This window comes from Polyodon spathula, chromosome 56 (genome assembly GCF_017654505.1).
Source record: "Polyodon spathula isolate WHYD16114869_AA chromosome 56, ASM1765450v1, whole genome shotgun sequence".
NCBI classification, from domain to species: Eukaryota; Metazoa; Chordata; class Actinopteri; order Acipenseriformes; family Polyodontidae; genus Polyodon; species Polyodon spathula.
The window spans coordinates 1,655,584-1,671,261 of record NC_054589.1 but is presented as its reverse complement, the minus strand read 5'-3'; the positions used below and the strand labels follow the sequence as shown (position 1 = coordinate 1,671,261).

The 15,678-nt window shown below is 36.2% G+C and overlaps 2 protein-coding genes across 4 annotated transcripts in view; one reads left to right on the top strand and one right to left on the bottom strand.

Annotated features, from left to right (window-relative positions):
• Positions 1-858: 858 nt before the first annotated feature.
• Positions 859-6,912, top strand: LOC121307476. 3 transcript variants are annotated; one of them, XM_041239645.1, is made up of 8 exons: positions 859-1,004; positions 1,958-2,148; positions 2,427-2,535; positions 3,048-3,139; positions 3,391-3,490; positions 3,943-4,064; positions 4,603-4,761; positions 5,643-6,912. In XM_041239645.1, the coding sequence occupies exons 2-7, from the start codon at positions 2,058-2,060 to the stop codon at positions 4,752-4,754; spliced, it is 666 nt and encodes a 221-aa protein (XP_041095579.1). In that variant the 5' UTR covers positions 859-1,004; positions 1,958-2,057; the 3' UTR covers positions 4,755-4,761; positions 5,643-6,912. The 3 variants fall into 3 exon arrangements, with proteins under 3 accessions (XP_041095579.1, XP_041095580.1, XP_041095578.1); XM_041239646.1 differs by having other exon boundaries at positions 859-1,177; XM_041239644.1 differs by having other exon boundaries at positions 859-1,205.
• A 66-nt stretch (positions 6,913-6,978) lies between these two features.
• The window catches only part of LOC121307477 (myomegalin-like), a 53,622-nt gene continuing 44,922 nt past the window's right edge, over positions 6,979-15,678 (bottom strand). Inside the window, exons 43-52 of the mRNA XM_041239647.1 lie at positions 15,329-15,445; positions 14,603-14,792; positions 14,014-14,135; positions 12,279-12,539; positions 11,688-11,828; positions 10,987-11,252; positions 10,743-10,889; positions 9,930-10,068; positions 9,406-9,452; positions 6,979-7,619 (exon numbers count right to left, since the gene is read on the bottom strand). Of these exons, the coding sequence (XP_041095581.1) occupies positions 7,581-7,619; positions 9,406-9,452; positions 9,930-10,068; positions 10,743-10,889; positions 10,987-11,252; positions 11,688-11,828; positions 12,279-12,539; positions 14,014-14,135; positions 14,603-14,792; positions 15,329-15,445 (1,469 nt within the window). The 3' untranslated portion in view covers positions 6,979-7,580. The remainder of the gene's footprint in view (positions 7,620-9,405; positions 9,453-9,929; positions 10,069-10,742; positions 10,890-10,986; positions 11,253-11,687; positions 11,829-12,278; positions 12,540-14,013; positions 14,136-14,602; positions 14,793-15,328; positions 15,446-15,678) is intronic.

Below are 15,678 nucleotides of genomic sequence, written 5' to 3'. Positions count from 1 at the left end.
CGACGGAGCACAAGACTGGGCTAACAATATGTGCAAGACGCGTTTTAATAACAGGCAGAGTAACAGCTCTTGATGTAAGACCTCCCAGAAACAGAGTGGATTGCACAGCATAACTGAACCAAAGAAAGCACGCATAACACATCCACTCGTGCAGCGTTTATTTTATTTTTTGCTTTTTATAGTAAACACTGGCAACGTCATTTTTAGGGTAACGTTGTGGCTGTATTCTACGGGTTTGGGAAAACAATACAGTTTGCTATGTGTTATTTATTTGAAAGCATGCCTACCAGTCACAGCTGCGTTGTCGTAAAACTAATTCAACCGGGCCTGCCAAAGGTAGGCCTCAACACACCGAGATGGGGCTTAAATATTTCGTGTAAAGAAGCGTCTGTTGAACTCAGAAGTACGTTACTTGAGTTAAATACTTTTTCAACTGCATCACTTAACTGTTTTAAAATGTGATCCACAACTGAAGCAGGACACGAGAATAGCTGTATAAAAGGCAGCAGGAATGCGAGCACGTTACCTTCCAGCGGCCGAAGAGAAGGAAAGGAAGGAAGCGGGTCCAGAGCAGCCTTTTCACACATCACTCCGCAGGGCCAGGGGGCGGGGGGAGTTTTCAGACAACAAAACAGCTTGTGGCTGCCTGGTTTTTCATATACCACTAGGACTAATATTAATTAAAATATAGGGGTATTCTGTAAAGTTAAGTGTCATATATATATATATATATATATATATATATATATATATATATATATATATATATCCAGAATTGAAACGTTCGTACTATTTTATCTCGGAAAGATTTTGTTGAACATAAGGCGTGCGGCAATAACGACGTCACCTCCACGCGCGGGTTAATTACACCATTAAGCTGCGCTGTTTATGTGAAATTTAGATTATTTTACTGTATTGTTTGGTTGTTTGGGACAATAATAAAAAACAGAAACGTGAATTTTGGAACACGACACAGCAAGACAATGTTGCAGTACACCATGCCTGTTAGTAACACTGGGTTTCTGAATATTTGTGATAGACTTTACCGACCGGCTTGAATTGAAGTGAACGTGTCTAAAAAAGTGTGCGTTTTGTTTTACTGATTTGATGAATTCACGTCATGTTGCAAAGATGTCAATGTCAGCTGTGCATGCCATGGGATTGACTGCTCACTTGTGTGAGTGCGAGGCTAAACTTTACTGCTAGTGGGTATTTACTGGAAATCGTCAATTGAGATCTCTCTCTCTCTCTCTCTCTCTCTCTCTCTCTCTCTCTCTCTCTCTATATATATATATATATATATATATATATATATATATATATATATATATATATATATATATATCTCTATATATATATATGTATATATATATATATATATTATATATATATATTTATATATATATATATATATATATATATATATATATATTATATATATATATATATATATATATAATATATATAAGAATGCTTGTTGTCAAAACCGCACGCAGTGACATGAAAGTGGTTCATGAGCACACTGCACTGCACTGCCAGGTTTGTCCAAATAACTGCCACTGTCTGCGCTGATGCTAAAAACCCAAGACCCAGTGAGTGAGATATGATAAAGTAGTGTTGTGAGATATGATAAATTTAATAGAAACCCTGCCCTTGGATTACTAATGTAATAGTTTCAATGTTATAAATTAGTTTACTGGTGAGTAGAGTTATCTTTCCTGTAAATATAGAGCAGTCTGCAGTTTTCAGCAGTCATCTTTCCTAGACTGCAGTGTTGAAACAGTTAATGTGTAAACTCTGTTGAGCCATCGTTTGGGTTTGCCCACTGCCAGGTATACTGCTATGCAGTGAATGGTTTTCGACCACACCAGTGCAGAGTTGATTTTAGTCTCTTTTTAGAATTTCGTGAACAAAGTGTTTAAATTACTGTATATTACCAGCAGTTAAATTTTTTTAGGGCAAAAGCTGATGAAGAGATGACAGATTTATAATTTGGTAAGATCCGAAGAAGGAGGACATCACAGAATTCATAAGAACCACTGTTCCTAAGAATAGAGATGGAGGAAGGAGAGCAGTTGGATGTGCTCGGGGAACAGCTTTACAGCATCATTTATCCCAAGTACTCAGACATTGCTGGAAAACTGACAGGTAACTGGACTATAAAACTACTGGGTTTACAATAATCCAAACAGCAGGGATAAATAGGCCAGCTCAACATCACTTGACACAATTCAATGCAGTGAAAATAGATCTGTGTTGAGCATTCACTGTGAGATTATCTTAACCTATTTTACAATATAGCCATTTCATGAAAATGTATTTACGTCATCAATATAATACTACTGGCACAATATTGGGCTTGCAAATAATCTGACACCAGTGGCTCAAGATATAGAATGAACTGAATATTCTAAACTGTTTCCTAGGAATGCTGTTGGAACTCCCAGCGTCAGTAATAGAAGAGATGTTAAAGGATAAAAGAATGCTGAGTGATGGTATTGAGAAAGCACTTTGTGCTCTTCAGTTATCAAGCAGGTAAGTTCCAGTGAGTTTTGGTCTGAAGTGTATAAGGAGAAGAACAACCCTCCCACATCAAACTGAAAGTATTGAGCTAAAGAGTCTGCAACTTCAGACACAGTGTTATAGCCAAGGCTTTAAAATTTTACTTCTCATTAGCACCACTACTGTTTTTGTGAAAGCACACTTCCCCATTCACTCCCAGTGTTACAGATATTGTTGCATGTAGTTTTGGTGTACAGCACATGAATGTAAAACCCAGCAAACACATGTTTTGTCAGTGTTTTTCAGGAAACATTTTTTGAGCAATGTGATCACTCCTCTACAGTTCAGAAATGAAGGAAAGTATTAGAATTGTATTGACCGGTGTCACTGCGATAATAAATGATACATACACTTACAAATATCACAACACACTGCATCATGCATGCAAGCCACATTGGTCCTGTGTTGGAGATGCAATCTAACGAGAAACAAAGTATACTGTTGTATAGTCATATAACAGTGATTGGTTGTCTGTTTCTCTGCAGTAATAGTAATTCTGAGTCCACAGACTCACTAGGGGAACGTCTCTACAATCTTATTGATCTCTACAACACTGGTCACAGTGAGAAGATAACAGGTTAGTTCTTAAAGTTTTACACCCAGAAATTTGAGTCTGTCAGATCTGCAGTCTTGCCCGTCTTGACTGAAACTGATTTGCAACAGGGATATGCAGCTGTATGTATAACACAGTACAGTAATAAGCGAGGGACAGTCTATTTCCGCATGTGTTTGCTACATATTGTATATGTTTGAGAATTTCTGTCTGTTTTAGTGCTGTTCCCCAGTTGTATTGGAAGAAGTCAGCTGATTGAATTTACCCTGCTTTAGGAATGCTGTTGGAGCAGAAAAAGGAAGACATGAAGAAGTTATTTGTGGATTCAAAACTGTTGGAAGAAAATATTAATGTTGCATTAAAAACACTTGAACAGTAAGCTGTGATCTGTTAATTTCCTAAAATCATCATGCCTACAAAGCTAAATGTTTCTATATCACTTTGCTATTACTTAATACCTTTCTTTAGCATTGATAATTGTCTATTTCGTTTCAGGTTTACAAATAGACAGTCATGGCAGAGATACATACATACAGTATTGGTGGACATGTACCTTCCATTTTAAGTTTCTAGACATGCCAAAGCCATCAGAACTTAACAATATATGTTTTTCTGTCCGCATTTCAAAAGGAAACAGGCTCAGTGTTGTTGTTTTCATGTGGTGCATTTTTATGAATCATCCTGTAAATAGAATGAGGGGCAGCAAATAATAAGAACATATTCCCATCGAGGGGTTCTGCAATGTCATAAATCACAAGAGAAAAGCTTGAGCCATAGAAACCTGCAATGGAATCATTGTTCATATTGTGCTTATTTTTTATGATTAGACAAAACCGGATTGAGTTGGAAACCCCCATTTCATCAGAGTTTGATGAGAAGGAAAAGCTGGGAGAGAGTCTGTTTGCAATGATAGAGGAAATTGATGCAGAGAACTGTGCAGACATTACGGGTGAGAGCAATATTGCCCTGTATTACATAAAACGCTTTACATATCACAGCTAATCTTTTCCAGAGCCCCAATGATTTAATGCACTAGGTTTTTTCTTCTCATATCACCATAGATCCTGATTTTGAATGTTTATTTTTGATCAATTTAGATTTTGTAGGATTTTGTTTGTTTCCCAAAAGTACCGTTATGGTGAACGTGGAATCCTGAGAATCATAATAACACTACAGTCAGTGTTTATCCTCTTGTACTACCGTACCCAAAGACAGTGGAAGCACAGCGACATACCCTCCAGTAAACAGGTTGATTTATTTAACATATACCCTACTGGAATAAGTTACAGCTGGACTTTGAGCATTTTACAGCAGTGGGGAGTCACCCTGGATTGCACCAAACCCCATGCCCTTACTTATCCTTTGATTACCACCAAGTGGTTGAGGCAATCGAGGTGAACTGTAAAATTCTCTAAAACATAAAGCTGTGACTTATCCCGGGTTAAAACCAGGAAGCGCAAACCCTTAACCCTTTCTTTGGTCCTCAGGTATGCTGTTAGAAATGGACATGTGTACCCTGCAGAAGCTGCAGTGTGACAGGGTGGCTCTTGAGACTGCAGTACACAGAGCTCAGGCAGCCCTGCTTCCTTCTCCAGCGCTGGACACCGCTGTGGAGAGTGACTTGGACAGTGAGACATAGACATTGGGTGAAGAACTATACTCTTATATCATTTCTACAGATTTTAGAAAGTATGCAGACAGGATTACAGGTATATTGTTCAAATGAATAATTGCCTACATAAGGAAATCCAAATCCCTGCATGAAACATTTAGTTGATTTAAATACCGCTAAATAATTAAAATTATGTACTGTTATGAAAATCAAACATCAACAAGTAATACTTCCTATTTTAATGATTTAAAAAAAAGACAGTGGTATAGGCTAACTGTGGATTAATTGGTTGTACTTAAGCACACTACAAGTCTGTTATGCAAGAACAATGAAAATATATAGTAATCCCTAAAGGGGAACAGGGAAAATAAGCATTATAAGTCAAACACAGTGCACATTATGATAATTGCAACATGCTTCCTGATTAGATTTATTTAACACATAGCCTGCATATGAAATAAAACAAATAAAAAGTACTGTACTCAATAACTTAAATATTAAATGCAAAGTCTGTATAGTAATATATATTTATATAAATGGAGCATGGTGTAGCAAATCAATACACCTGCCTTATACTTAAGAGAAGTGGCAGTGGTGACTAGTAAGGTAATTACAGTAGAATGCAATACACAGAAACTGTAACATTGTAAAACTGTAAAAAAAAATAAATAAATAAAAATAAATAAATAAAAAAAAATTGGAGACATGAATTCTGTGCGCTACACCCGAGGGCACGGTTAATTCTATAACACTCTACCGAGGGATTACTGTATATTGTGTGACGTTATGAGCGATCGATGTATAATGCACGCTTGCATTGTGGTTGCTTTTAGTTCGCTGTATTGATTTCAGACATCAGTTTCAGTTGAGTTGCTTACTACCATGTAACAATTTTCTGCATGCATTGTCTTTCAGGGATGTTGCTGGAATTGCCCAAAAAACTTGGAGTTGACCTTTTAAACTCACCGGATAGACTAAACATGAAACTGGAGGAGGCTGCTTCAGTTCTTATAGAGATTTAATTTCTGTAATTGAAATCAGACAACAAAGTAATTGCACAATAGTAATGTGTTTTTTTCTGTGGAAAACTAAAATGTAAATACTAAATATGCTCACTGAGATTAGAATTAGTTTTGGTTCAGTCTTAGATAGCACTGCACTTTAAAAGTTATTTTCATGGTGATCATTTAAAGTATTAAAAAAAAAAAAATCTGAATTAAACTAATTCCCTTACTCTTTCCACTGGCAAGAGGAAAAGAGGTCATCTTTACTTGAACAAGTGTGCAAAAAGGACTGCTGCAATTTTGTTTCAAATATTTTTTGCGTTGTAAATGTGCTTGAGATAATATGTCCATCATCTCAAGCACGTTTCCCAATGCAATAACGATATTCAAACGTGTACATTTACAGGGCAATTAACAAACACACCATATGACAAACTGTTTGGAAGGGATGCTCGACACCTACAAAATGACTCGCACAATCATTACTGTACATCTGGGCGGACTTAAGGCACAGAAGCACATGGCAGCCGAGCACCTGCTATCATCCCTGTATCAGTCTGTCAGAACTGCTGTAGTACAGTACATACCTCTAATCCCTATGTGCACCCTAAATTGGTGCAAATCCAATCTAAAACAGTTGGTCAGTATTGGGGGGAGTCGTTTTAGTGTTCGTGATAGACAAATGCCCTAATTCTCTGTCAGCGCAGAAAGACAGCACGCACAGAGAACAGCCTCTGAGGCTGTAGTTACTGAACCATGATTGCTCTAATTACACCAGACTACATTACAATTAGAAAGTGGTTGGTTATGTTCTGTAGAAAAACGTAATTTTATTATAGGAAGTTTTGCATTCTGTGTATAGAAATAACATACATATTTGATTGCCTCATCTGCAGAAGTGGCAGGTTTATGAATGCTTTATTGTAAATATATAGAATACTTTATCAGATTATTGTAATATGGTGGTTATGGGACTTATTATAAACTTTTGTTAGTCATATTAGTATTTTATGTATATTTACGACAACACAGAACTTTAATTGAATTGACCCAGTGTTACGGTATACTGTTGTAAGGTTAATAAAATGAGGAAACAATGTAACCCTATTAATGTGCACGACCCCCATTGGTGAAATGTATAATGTAATTGGTGTATAGTATCATCAGATTCACAGGCAACATTCTTAAGTGCCATAGTGTTTCATACACAGCTTTTTCACTATCACTTAAGACACAGAGAAAGTTGGTTTCAAACTTAATTTTGATTTTAATGTGAAGTTGTTCATACACATTGACATAGTCGTACCTTTGACACATGAACTGTCTCTTTAAAAAAAGCAGACAGTTCCAGGGGTACAAATTAGAAACTCATTTAAAATTAAGTAGGTATGTTTTCTATGTAAAAATGTTTGAAGAAAAAATAAAATCGTAAAATCCTGAAACACAACAGCTTCATGATACAAACAATGCTTTGAACTGAAAGCAAGGCAGTAGGTATGTTAAAGAAGTAAAAATGTACTCTAAACCATTCAAACTAAACATTTTTGCAAAATGTACATAATTTTTTTTTTACAGTACGTTAATAAAAGCACACTTTACAATATCAAAAGTATTTCAACAATGTAACTTGAACTTAACAATTTTTTCTCTTTTCTTAAGCATTGTTAAAATATTAAAAGCATTATATATATATACACACATATATATATATATATCCCATCTTGGTGACATCTTACAAAGTCTTAATAGCTCCATTGGGAAGATTCTAAAATGTCAATTTTTTGATCCACAGATGAACAGGTCTGTCTGCTGTAAAAACATTTGAAGGCAGCTTTGTCGATCCCACAGATTAATTTGCATTTACTGAGGCTTCCTGTAGGGGCTGAATCTGTAAAGAAAAGTTCCATCAAACTAAGTTAATGCTTGTTTTATAGTAAAACTACCTGAATCTGCAATAGCCTGTACACAAAATACACAATCTGAACCATACATTCTTTGTGAAATACACCACAAATCCGTAGGTGAAATGGGAGATCTTTTTTGCCGTATTGGTGAAACCATTGTAACATGAGACTTGTTGAATCAAATAGTTTCTTTCAGATTTATGTTTGTTGCCAATTTTACCATTAAGTTTAGGTATTCTTTCCAGCTATAAACTGGATTACTTGAACCCATTCAACTTCTATCTTTATCCGAAACAGTTTAATGTTTAATAATAATCAATGGAATCTGAGGACTGACGTTTTGCACCCCTATCCTTGATAACCAATAAAATGTGCATCTTGTTAATCAACAGCAGATACATAACAAACCCCTGGAGGCAGTAAGGGATATGTGTATACCTGCTCATGACAGTGTATGTATATGCATGTATGAGAAAAATTTATCTGTTCTCTTGGTAATTCTAACCAAATCAAAACATATATTGCTTTAGAATAGGTAACACACAATCAAACTGTACAGGTAGATTAAAGCAATATACTGTGTTAAAGGAATGAAACACACATTGCCACACAACTCAAAGATGTATGGTTGTGGTTTTAAATAACTGAATGTTAGCACGTGGTTCCACTTCAAAAGCAAACCATACAATAGAGCTGTTTCAGATCTTTCAAATTACTTTTTTTTTTTACCACAAAAAGGTCACGTCAACATGCACGAAAAACAAAAACAAACAAAAAAAAAAAAAAGCAAAAACCTAATTAAACCAAAAAACTAACCTTCAGTGGGCGTTGGAAAGCCTTTAAGGCCAAAAATTGTGAAATAATTAGTCTGCAATGGCTCGGATAACAGAAGAAAAGGTTGTGTGAAAAAACAAAAAAGGAAATCATTACAGAGAAGAGGTTTGAGCCACAGAACCAAAGCAGTGAAGTGTTTATAGTGTGAAGTTAGGAAGATAAACACTTAACAAGCAAGAAGGGACATTGACTTTCTGCATTGGTTGAAACTGGATGACATTTAGGGTACAGCTGCACATCCTGATTATTAAAAAAGTTTATTTAAAGCTGGAATGATTTTTGTTCAGGAAAACCACTATTTTGTGAACACGGGGTTAAATGGTATTTAACAGGTGGTTGTTATTCCTATTAAATTGATACACTGGGGTACCATTACACTTGTGAGATGGCTTGCATATATATATATATATATATATATATATATATATATGCAAATACATAAAATAACACACACATATCTATTCTGGTATACTAAAATATTTATTCAGCATTAAGTCTCCAGGATAGGATTGTTTTGGACAATATAAAAGCAACTAATGCTTCTAACAAAAGTCAACAATTTTGACTTCATTAGCCCAATCAGTCAATACATAACTATGAGCTAGATTCTTCTACCCATGAACTTGTGCTAAGGAACGCACCAACCAAGTTTAATCACATTCGGAAGAAGGGTCTCTAAGCTTGCCATATACAGTAGTGCCCTCAGAACTGAATAGTCTGGGCCATGAACCAAAAATTTACACACTCATCCCCTGCAGTCAATAATATTCTATCTAGCTAGTTAGAAATCAAGTTTTTGGGATGTATTAATATCGACAATTATTTGTGCCAGTTGGTCTCAAAAAATATTCTAAATTGTAAGTGCCCAAACATTGTGAATGTTAATAAATTTGATTATTGTTAAGATCTATCGACAAATATACACTTTTAACTCACCTCTAAATTACCTCTAGCTTTCTTCAACACATTGTGGGTCACCGCCACTGTTCAAATGAGAAATAAAGAAAATGAATATAAAGGAGTGACTCTTTACTCAATTAAATACATTCCAGATCAATTGTCTAGTTTGTAAATCAGGGCATTGGTACATCAGTGGCTGGTTTCACAGACCATGATTAGCACTATGTGATGACCCAATGTTACCTTTGGTAATCAGGGTCTATGAAATATGATTACCTTTTCCTGGTCTTTACTTCTGTAGGTCTGTGCTCAAACCTGTCTCAAAACGGAAAGTTTGGTGGTCTCAACCTACCTCAGTTGATATAACTTTTTTGAGAATGACATTTATTGATGACCCTAATCAGACAGAGGGTAATTGAGTTGGTTCAGGAAAATGCTGTTTTATTTATTATTGAGTGCACTGGTGAAGGTACAGGCCGAAATGTAATCAATATTATAGTGGGTACAATATTCAAAAAGTCAGATTGAAAAGCATCTTAACACAACTTTTAGTTGCTCACATTGATCAATGATCACTTTCTCCATTCCCTCTTTGAGTCGATTGGTGGATCGGAGGCGCCTGACTGTTCCGTTCAGCATCCTCTCCTGCTGGGACAGTTTGCTGCGCAGTCTAGCAATTTCAGTCCTCATCATTTCATCCTAATTAATAAAATAAAACATTTAAAAAGGATGGCTGTGACTTTAGGAATGAATACCGAATCAAACTAGTTACATATTTCATGTCAAATAAGAAATTGTCTGACGGAAGTAGTTTTGTGGTCATGCAACAATGTTGTGGTATGAAAATGTTTGAGATTATTGGTAAACTAAGGAAGACTATAATAGGTAACACAGTTTTGCAGTGGTACTGAGAAGCACACATCTATATTTAAAAAGTATTTCCTGTCATGACTGAAACTTGTATAATGTGGCACCAACATTTCTTTTAATAGCTTTAATATCCAAAACTTAAGGAACATTATTATCAGTTTTATTGAACATTTATTCCAACCTAACATTAGCTGTCCTGTTACAAACTACTTCCAACAACACAACACAAACAGAACTGAACTAAGAATATTTTTTTATGATTTTAAAACAAACAAATCAAATCGTCACTTGTTTTCCATGACACATATTTGTGCCTGGTGGTAAAATGTTGTAATAGCAGTTTCTTGAGTCTAATTTACCATCTGAATGTTGCAATTGCAGGGAGGGGGGTTTTCCTGGAATTGAGTAACCTACATTTTGTTATTCTGTTTTAATATTTCATGCTTCACTTTTCCTTTCAAAAGGGCACTTTTATTGTAACAGGCTTCCCTAAGTGTGTATACCTGGTAGTTCTGGCTGCTGCTGTTGGATGTGTTAGCTGGCAGTGAAACCTTCCACAGCAGCTTCAGCAAACGACTGGCTTCCTCCAGAATCTGCTGCATTTTATTAACATCTGAGGAGAAGCCTTTTAAGAACCGTCGATCAAGTACCTGAAATGACACATTAGATTTGAGCACTGGAGTGGAATCCAGTAGTTTACCATGAACTCATCTTCTACTCTGGTCTACCAAAATGCATTTACTATACCATCGATTCTGTCCCTTGCTGTGAAATGGTATGGAAGCACTCCTGGAGGTTACTTTCCATTCCACAGGTTAACATTTTCCCCTCTGAAATCTGCTTGTGGAGAGCATTGTAATCCTCGATCAAGCCGAGTATATGCCGGCCGCTTCTGCTCGCCCATAAGCGATGTCCTGGGACGAGACGAGAGGGAGTATGTGTGGTGCTGTCAGCAGAGCTGCCACTGCACTGTGACGCAGAGTCCAGCTCATCCTTTGGATGGGGTTTCATTTCTGGAAAAATCAATATTATTAGACTGTAGTGCTGGGACCAACATAGTTTGAATATTCTTTTATTTTCAAATATCTGTATAATTTAGTACCATATATTACAAAAACAAAATCTCTTGTAGTAAAATAAGCCCCCACTATTTCACACAATTTGTAACAGCAACATTTCAATTCTGTTATGACTACTATGTAATAGACTATAACATGCAATGTTAGATATTTACTTACTTTGAATTAAAACCTAGTCATTTTACTTAAAGGAAAGTAAACCAACATTGAGAAGTTTTGTAGATAAAATGTACGATGCAAAGTAATTTACTTTAATAACTGATGGCTCTCGATTTAGTTTAAAAACATTTTAGCAGTGATGAAATATGCACACATTCAACTGTAGCTCCCTTAGTTATAAACCAACCCCCAGCCAAGGACACCGATTACCGCTTATAAAAACACCTGAATAGTCACTGTGCAATGCTTTTGCACCATCCCAGTTGGGAGGAGACCTCCCAGATTTTGGAGATCCATGGAAAGAAGGATGAGGAAAGTTTTCATCCTGTGCTGGCGATTTAGAACCATTATCTGGGATACAGCGACAAGACAAGAGAGAGAGAGAACGGTTTTACTTATTATTTTAAATATTAGGTCATTTAGGAGCATGTATCAACCATAATAACCATTACAACAGGTCTGCACCAAGACACAAAGCTCATCACATTGAATTAAACAATGACACTTAGTTTTAACATCATTTGCTGCCCTATCCATTTTTTATTCAACTTTTAATTCCTTCCATACAAACTAAATATGGTCTTTCTGGTCTGTAAATACATTCCAAGCAGAATTTATTCAAATTTTTGTTCCTGCTCTGAAATAGAACTGTATAAAGTTTTGGTTAAAAATAAATAAATAAATAAAAAAAACATACTTCTTGTTGTAGGTCATTGGTATTTTAATGTGTAAAAAGATTGTATACACTTTGTTGTTTTTGATGAAAACAAGCGGAGTTGACAATATGATTTGACATCATACCTCCATAATTGCTGAGGACGGAATGTCTCTGCTCTCCGCTCAGGAGGTAGTTGATGTTGATGGTTGAAGGGTATCCCTCCACTTTCCCTTGCCCCCTCAGCAGCTGTTCCTCCAGCCTCTGTCGCAGCGCATTGTTTGTCTGAATGCTCCTCTCGAGCTGGATTCTTAAGTGACGGATTTCTGACAACAGCTCACTCAAGTCAAGTGGCCCATGGCTGGGTGCTGACATGTCCTGCGTTTGTCCCGATGTGGCATCTGAAACTAAGAGACAAAAACATATCATTTAGACGTGTGGGTCAAAAGCGCCTTACACAGACTATAAAAAAAAAAAAAATACTTGTGTAGCAGTATTCAGAACGCAAAATGATTACAGACACCATAAAAACTAAGTGTTTGATTTTTTAAACTTATAATTTAAATAAACTTAAAAATAAAAATAGACCTGCTCATTAGCTTCAAATGCTAAATCATAAATTGAAGTATACACTATACTTCTTAATATTTAAATGCTGCGTTGTAACGTGAAATCCTATAAAATGAGACTTTGAATGTATATTTATAATAGGGCTGTCAATCACTGTTAACTTCTGAGATTAACGCGTACATTTCTATGGAGATTATTTTTTTTAAACACCCATTAAACGCACTCCTGTCTTGAACCTGTTAGTATATCGTAATTAGTTTCCTGCTGCATCATTTAATGCCTGCCAGGACTGAATGAGTGCAGTCATCATTTGAATACGAAATTATTCACAGAACAGCATTATGTAGCAAAGCACTCAAACTTAAGGGCTTGTTAATGGGAAGTTTATTTTTTAAAACTCTGACGGTTCATTGGATAGAAAGAGGGTTACTTGTATCTACTGTCAAAGTGAGTTCCAACATCACAGAAGTGCATCTAGTCTGCTGACCACCTGCGTGCTAAACATGCTTTCATTTCTCAAAATACACTTCCTAGTAGTGTTTCTGCTATAGACAACAATACAACATAACGAAACCTGTCAGTTTCGACAGCGTACTCCTAGAAATTCAGGATAGCTGCAAACCCACGAAATCAAGGAAAGTTCAATTTGATCGGATTTGATGTGTGTTAATTGCACTGACCAATGAAAAACGACTGGAAAGATACCTGGATTCTTGCAGTTCCCTGAATAAAATGGAAAAACTAATTGTGTGTGTCGCCAAACAAAAATTACTTTACGATAAATCCAACAAAGATTACAAAGACTTTAAAAAAAAAATTTAAAAAGGAAAACATGGAAAGACATTGCCACGGACTTGGGCATGAATGATATTCATTATAGAAACATGAAACTTAATAATGAACAAACGTTTGAACTTTATACTACACTTAACGTTTTTTTGTGTTCAAAGTTATGTACAACAGAATTGTATTTTGTTATTAAAATACTGAAACTAGGTATATTTACTACAAAGCCTCCACTGCACATCAGCGCTCTGAAGTATGATATTAACACATCTAGTGTACAATGGATTGACGCATGACTATTTCAAATGACGGAACGGATCCAGTGTGCAATGGCCTTTACACATTCTATTTTGACACAGATATGCAGCTAACACAATTTCTAAAAATGTAACATTTGGCAACTGTTTAAACACTAAACCCCAGCTGTTAAACCTTTTTGGCCAATAGAGCCCTACCGACCACTTATTTTCACAATTATCTCTATTTAAAATATGCAAACAAAGTCGAGCAGTTCTGTGTCCTTACCTGTCCTTTTGTCACTGGCTACCTTCATTTGTTCATATACCTGCAGCTCCACTCGGAGGGACTGCAGGAGATGCTGGCTGTCAGAAAGCTGCTGCCTCTGTATGCCTATTTCAGAGTGCAACCTGAAACACCCGTGGGAATCATTAACATGCATGCCCTAAAAACTGGATAGCTTGGGAGTTTGAAGTGCATGCACCAGTGATTACAATAAACTACTTAAATCTGACACAAACATAATGAGAATCAATGACTGTATACTGTATTATTCAATACTTCAGCCTGGCCTGCTAGATCAGAAAACTTAATGAGGGAACAAACCACACATTACATCATCTTCTAAAATGAATAAGAAACAGCCCAAGACTGTTTACAACCCCCTAATGAAATGGTCATTCTGGTTTAGTAACTGCATTGATTATATTTTTCCTTTCTGAATAAACTGAGGCAACAATATGAAGTAAAGAGCTTTGAGAACGTAACTCAATGTGAACCAAAATAGCTCCTGCTTCCACCTGCAGAAGTAAAAAGGTTATTCAAGGTTTTTAAGCTCTCTGTAATAAAAGCTGCTGTAAACAGTAAAGCTTGTCACCTGTTGATTTCATCTCGACTGTGGTGCAGCACCTCTTTCAGGCGCTTGTTTTCTTCCAGACTCCCTCTGAATTTGTTTTCCAGGTGGACGCCCTCCTTCTTTACATGCTCGTATTCATTTCGCAGATACTCCAGTTTGGAATTTTTCTTTGCGAGGGACTCTCTGAGCTTTTCATTCTCCTTTTGCTTATCTGTTTAAAAGTAAATACAGAACCAGGAAAACAACTTGAAACATAAGAAAGTTGCTTTAAATAATCATGAACCATGTATGGATTCAAAAACAGACCAAAATCAGGATCATGCAATATTGCAAATCAAAGTTCGATTTAATTTTACTTGCTTACAATTACATTACAAATCATGTGATTAGACAATTTAAGAGGACATGTGTGTAGGTCCTTTGTCAATTGTTGCTGTAGTCCCATCAGGTCTATGTCTTCTGTTGACAACTGCAAACGTAACAGCTCAGCAGCTAATGTGTAACATTGTACAACACAATAGAACTACAGCAACCAAAGCTATAAACAATCAAAGCAATCCTTCAAGGTGTTACAGACTTAGGGGGAGGTCTTTGTTGTCATCCACAGACACCATAGTAGAAAATGGACATGATCTGTTGATAGTCTTCAGTAAATTAAACATTGTAGCATGAAACCACACAGACCACACTCTTGGCCCCAGAAACAGGCTACAGTCCCCTTTGTTTTAGGAAGCTGGTTCCTCTTACCTCTCGATCCCAATGATAGCTGGTCCTTGAGTGTCTGGTTTTGTCTCCAGAGGAAATGGACCTCGTTGGCCAGCTGTCCTTGCTCCTCTGATCCGTGGATAAATATATTCGTAGAAGCTGAAGTTTAAAAGCAAACAATACTCAGTTACATTTACAGCAGGAAACAATTTGTGCAGCAACAGTACTGAAAAAAACGTTCCTGTATTACTTATTTTCATGTATTTTACTAGATCCTCAATCAAGTGTGTGCCGGCTGCTTTTTTAATAAGATCCATAACAAATATTCTATAATCCTTTTATAACTTCCTGGGAATATCAGATCAGGTTTTTAGGAGTTTGTTAATTCAGAT

Bases quoted from the DNA above. Each gene is read 5' to 3' on its own strand.
- LOC121307476 (XM_041239645.1), top strand. From the start codon at position 2,058: ATGGAGGAAGGAGAGCAGTTGGATGTGCTCGGGGAACAGCTTTACAGC. The intron at 2,149-2,426 runs GTAACTGGACTA...ACTGTTTCCTAG, and splicing joins CATTGCTGGAAAACTGACAG to GAATGCTGTTGGAACTCCCA. The intron at 3,491-3,942 runs GTAAGCTGTGAT...TTTTATGATTAG, and splicing joins GCATTAAAAACACTTGAACA to ACAAAACCGGATTGAGTTGG.